Genomic DNA, 6,000 nt, shown 5'->3' on the forward strand with positions numbered 1-6,000 from the left:
AGGCGCGGGCTTTGACCCGCGGGAAGCCACGTGCAGTCGCGCGATAATCGAGTAAAAGACCTGTCAGTTGTCATGTTAACCACCAACCAGCGTTCTGTGTCGGCGAATCTGCAGCTTAGAAACGAAAAGCATTTGGTAATGTGTTAGTAGTGCATTGGTAGTTGATGAATAGGCAATGAGACGTAACGGTGTCAGCCATCGACATATTATATGAACTACGTACTAGGTTTGGCGTTCCGAACCTTCATTGTGTTCAACTAAATTGAACTACAATCCAATCAAACTGACTTTAGAATGATGTCAATATTGACAGCTATTTAAAGCGCTTTAGGGCTGCATGTTTTAAAAGTTTTGTTAGATGACGTCAGATTTTTTAACGCTACAGCGAACTTTAGTTCTGACTCCAAATTTTGAACAAATAGTTTATATAGAAGTGTCTATAGAATATACGTCAATGGTGTCAGTCTGTATGTATATCAATGTGTGACAACCCTAATAACTATTCGATACGATAACACAGCATGTATAATTAAACAATTGATTACTGTTGCACCAATTAAAACCATTATTATTTATGTATGTAGGTCTATTAAACCGTTATATTTAATTATTATGTGTGGCAGAGCAACGCTGCAATTATGATTGTAGAGAACACGGTAGAGAAAAAGGTCTGTGGCATGAAAAAATGTATAACATTTTGTCGTCATCGAACTTTATCGACGCTAAAACATTTTTTCCTGCTTTCTGAGTGTTAAAGAAACCAGTTTTTTAATCCTCACTTCAAAAATAAGTTTTCACAGAGCACAACAACTTGAAAGAATATTTATTACAAAGGCCGCAGATGTATGTATACATGGCAAAAGTTATCTGGATACGCGCTAATCATGGTGTAAGAATATAATAAACGTAATAAGTTTTAAAAGAGATTTCTCACTTTGAATCCCTAGCAACTGGTTTTGAGCCTCGCCATTTTAGGGACGATAATTTATTTTTATGTTTTTATTTTTTTAGGTAACCTTTTCATTATTATTAATTTTTTATTTTATTTGCCTTACGTATTATCGAGTATTGTGAACTCAAAAGTTGATGATGGTTAAGTATATAAATTATTTGTACATTTATAAAAAAAGACTGCCTCGGTGGCGTAGTTGTATTGCATGTCCGGTACAATAGCGCTCTGAGGTCCTGGGTTCGAATCCCGGGTCGGGCAAAGTGATATTTGGGTTTTTCTGCTCAGTATCAGCCCGGAGTCTGGAATTTGTGCCCGATATGGCGATAGGCTCGCCCCTATCACATCATGGGACGGAACATACTTGGCGAAAAGTGGGTGCCCTAGTTGCGCCTCTGCATACCCCTTCGGGGATAAATGCGTGATGTTATGTATGTATAAAATTTTCAAGGTGATAAAAAAAACTAAAGCAAATAATTCATTTGTAATAATGTTTGTAAATGCTACTATAAAATGCGGCTTTAATGCCATCTGTTACATTTTTAAAAAACTAATTCATTTTTCATTTTATTCATTCTTGTATTATTGCTACTCCCCGGGAGATGTCAGTTAAATCAATTTCAAAATAAATGTAATTCAATTATTTATTTTTTAATACCTTAAACAATAGTTTAATTTAATCACCGTTTAATTATTTAAATGTTCATTTCTAAATTAATTTTATTTAAACGAAGTAAATAGCAAGGCAACACTTTAAACACATGGGTGAAATTTCGAGTTTTGACAATCGCGATTCTCGAACAAGTCGCTAGATTTGATAGCCGGCAGAACTCGAATATTCTAGACTCAAGAAAAGAGGCATTTCGCGCGTCTTCAATTGTTTTATTGCATTCCTGAAATAAATACACAATGTCCAGCGCTGTAAAACGACTTATCCCTCTTTTGGATCGTGTTCTCATCAAGAGAGCCGAAGCAGTTACTAAAACAGCGGGAGGCATCGTGATCCCAGAGAAGGCACAGTCGAAAGTTCTACATGGTGAAGTGGTAGCTGTAGGACCCGGAGCAAGAAAGGAAAATGGAGATTTTGTCCCAGTTTTAGTGAAGGTCGGTGACAAAGTCCTACTGCCTGAGTACGGTGGAACCAAAGTAGCCCTAGAAAATGACGACAAGGAGTACCACCTCTTCAGAGAATCCGACATTTTGGCCAAGATCGAAAACTGAGTTTAGTACCGAGTAGCTTTAAATTTGCGTGATTCAGATTCTTTTAGTTTTAGTTACTGTAGTGTATGAACATGATGTGATTGTGTAATATGTTAATGAGGTATTGAATATTATCTCTCTTGCATTTCTTATTATAATATTGTTATAAAAGTATGGGTTTTTATTTTCTTTGCAAAATTTACCATTATTGCATCATTCATTTAATGGTGATCATATCTAACCTTAAAATTGTTCAGGTTCACATCCTGCACTCTGCACCAACATAATATTACCCAGTTTAAAATATACCAATTTCCAGTAAATATAATGCCATAGTATGTCTACCAATATTCATTTCACTAGTTTCATTTAAAATTGTATTATATTTATTAGAACATGGACAACATAACCTAACCTTAAATTGTAAGTTTTTACATTTAGTTCACTACTTATACTAGTATTTTAGACATAAAATAATAACTTATTTCCTTTAATATAAAGCTGATATAAATTACGATATAATCATTTATTTTTCATATTTAATAACACTCATTGATAAAATATGCAATCAAAGAGCAAAATTTATGTATTAATACTTTTAGGTAATATCAATATAGTATTTATTAAAAAAAAAAGTTATAAATATAGCCCCTGAACACCAACTCAAATAATGTAAATAATATTACTAATAAAAATATCTTCCAGTTCAACTTTCGCCACTGTTACATACCACCTTGCCCATACACCTTGAACATCTTGATCACCACTGTTGGTTGCAAGCCAGTCCTGTAAACACACATTAATGACACCTAATACTAAAGCACAATAACTCTGAGAATATCTTAAGTTATCCATCAAGAAAATTCAATTAATTTAAGTGATGTGTAAGAAGAAAAGCTACTATATATTGTGTGATAAATACACACACAACACTCTCCCACAACTTTTATCCCCAGAGGCAGAAAGTGGGTGCAACTGGCACACCCAATTTCTGCTGAGTGTATTTTGTCCCATAATGTGGTAGACGGCGACCCTTTTGCTATAAAGGGCACAAATTCCAGACTCTGGTATCGACCCGAGACCTCCACACTGCAGACAGACCGTGATACAACTATGCCACCAAAGTGATTCTGTAATAAATTAAGACTCTAAATATTCACTTCAGTTAAGTAGGTATTACAACAGGCCAGATCAAAGGTAGAGCTCCCTCGATAAAATTATATAGGTCTTAATAGTTACTTGTAAATAGTTCATTCTATTACAAAGGAATGTAAAAAGAATTAAGCAGAAATCTTGCATGACTATAATTTCCATCTTCCAAATGTAAATAAGGGTTTTTTTTTAAAACCTGGAGTTTTCTTTTGTTCATATGGACATAATATTCAGATGCAACATAGTTTAAAAAATTAACAACTGTATTATGTGAATGCAGTAATTAAAATTTCAAGGAAAAAGCTTACACTTAATACAAAACAAATTAAAATTTATCAGTACTTTATTCATTATCATCGTAAAGTATTTGTACAAGATACAGTCACATGGAAATATGGCCTGAAAACTAAATCCACTGTGATAACACTTTTGAAAATCATACTTGAAACAAGATGAGAGACCACAAATGAGAAAGTAAACAATCTGTATATTGTTTTAATAAAAAACTCATTTTAAAAATACTAAAGAATGATTATATTTTATTGTAAAATAATATCTCTTCAATCTTAACAATGCTATATACTGTTCTTAAGGAAACTTGAAACGGCAAGCAGTATCAAGGTCAGATCTTAAATCACAGTGACTGCTTATATTATGGCATAAACTATGTGCGGAATGCATATAACAAATTAATTAATACTGTAACAGGGAACAGAGACAAAGCCTTAGCATTTTAATTATATTCAAACAAGCTATTGTGTTAACAATACAAAGGTACATTATAATGGCATATCAATACATTAAATCATAAAACGCATTAACTATTGTAAAGATATGGCCGTGCGTCTCACTGCAGCCGACAACGCTGGGTTTGGGTCAGGTGGCTCTGTCAATAACTGAACGGATATCCAACACCCATCCTCATTTGATTGCCTTAAAGCCTCCATAGTAGCCTGAACTCTCTGACCATCTTCAAATGTAGCTGCTGCCTTGACAGGCTCCTTCACCCAATCCATTTGTTCTCTCACAGGCAAAAATGCCTCTTTCAATGCACTAATCATTTTACAAAGTCCTTTGATATACGGTTTTGGGACAACACTGGAGGCACAACTGAGATCCTCAATATCCACATAAATGACATCTTCTTTGTCATGTCTTTTACTCTCTTCTTCAGGGAAATTTTTTGTTGAATTAGGCTTATGTAGTTTCCCATGTAAATCTCCACCTCTCACAACCAAATATCCTTTTTTACTGCAAACATATATCTCTTGGTTAAAGCATGGCCCTGGCAAATGGTTGTTTAGTGTGGCCGTCACTAAAATACCTTTGTCCATTTGCAGTTGGAAAGTACAAAAATCAGGTGCTGTTATTTTTCTTATACCATTAACTTTGGCAGTCTCTTCAACAAATGTTCTAAGTACACCATGGACTTTGACCACTTTCTGGCCTGTCAGGAATGTTACTAAGTCTATTACATGACTGCCCACTAATGTGAGTGTTCCCCCACCCATTGTGTCATCACATAACCAGTTATAAGTGTCCCCAACTAACGGACCCATTTGTACTCTTACATCGACAAGTGTTAACTCATCTGGGTTACCAAGATAGCCATCCTGAATACATTTCCTCATATGACTGAATGCTGGCAAGAACCTAAGCGAGTGATTGACAATTGAGATTAAAGTGGGGTAGTACTGAGCAGCCCGGACCATTTTTAAAGCTTCTGCTTGACAGAGCCCGGCCGGTTTATCACACACTACATGTTTTCCTATGCCCAGTGCTTTAACAGAGATCTGCGCGTGAAGGTTTGGAGCACACACAATAAAAACTAAACTGACATTTTTTAATAACACGTCGTCGATTTTGTTTGTGAAAAACGGTATTTTCAGTTCCTTGGCAGCAGTTTCGGCTTCCTGTAGTGTCACGCCCCATATCGCTTCCACTGGAAAACCCTTCTCTCTGAGGAAAGGTACCAGAACCTTGGCAATCGCACCAGTTCCAAAAACACCAATTCCCGGCAGCATTATTGATTTTTATGTCACGTATAGTTATACTGTAGTTTTTTATTCAAAGGTTTATTGGAATGTTTGAGTGTCTTAAAACCATCTTCTAGTATTACCCAATTTATTTAACTGCACATTTCTAAACAAATTTTGGAATTCCAACGCTAAAATAATATCATGTATTCGTTTATAAATTGTAAATTATTCTTGTCAAAAGTCAAACTAAAACGTCAATGTCACTGTCAAAACGTATTTTTTATTACCACTCAGAATATTAACTAGAATTCCTATATCTAAATCCAACCAATCCAATTGAATTACTCGAAATATTAATATTTGAAAAAGTTTGCAAATTTCAAATGGATCCCATATCCTTAGCACTGTCCCAATTTTAGTAGTTATAACTTTTTCAAAACGACGTTGGCAAAAAAACGAACAAATCATTTACGTCCCATTTATTTTTTGGCAGGAATTATGAATCGCCTGGTGCTAGATCTGTAGTAGACAGCAGAGCGCATAATGTTTAGTGCTATGAAAGGAAATTAATTGATATGCATAATAAAATAAAAATAATTGTAACAAAAAATTAAACCGCCTTCAAAAACCACTCAAAACCAAAAAATAATTTCACATAACAAGTATATTGGATACCAATTTTTGAGTCGGTGCCTAATTAAAATTACTAGTTAGCTATAT

At 34.6% G+C, this 6,000-nt stretch overlaps 2 protein-coding genes across 2 annotated transcripts; one reads left to right on the forward strand and one right to left on the reverse strand.

The window, feature by feature from the left end:
* Positions 1–1,714: 1,714 nt before the first annotated feature.
* Positions 1,715–2,323, forward strand: LOC119191766 (10 kDa heat shock protein, mitochondrial-like). Its single transcript, XM_037445634.1, has one exon. It carries the CDS (start codon positions 1,859–1,861, stop codon positions 2,168–2,170), a length of 312 nt encoding a protein of 103 aa, XP_037301531.1. The 5' UTR covers positions 1,715–1,858; the 3' UTR covers positions 2,171–2,323.
* A 1,303-nt stretch (positions 2,324–3,626) lies between these two features.
* Positions 3,627–5,532, reverse strand: LOC119191763 (glucose-fructose oxidoreductase domain-containing protein 1-like). The gene has a single exon (XM_037445632.1). The coding sequence runs from the start codon at positions 5,323–5,325 to the stop codon at positions 4,123–4,125; it is 1,203 nt and encodes a 400-aa protein (XP_037301529.1). The 5' UTR covers positions 5,326–5,532; the 3' UTR covers positions 3,627–4,122.
* Between the last annotated feature and the right edge of the window lie 468 nt (positions 5,533–6,000).

This window comes from Manduca sexta, unplaced genomic scaffold (assembly GCF_014839805.1).
Source record: "Manduca sexta isolate Smith_Timp_Sample1 unplaced genomic scaffold, JHU_Msex_v1.0 HiC_scaffold_1899, whole genome shotgun sequence".
NCBI classification, from domain to species: Eukaryota; Metazoa; Arthropoda; class Insecta; order Lepidoptera; family Sphingidae; genus Manduca; species Manduca sexta.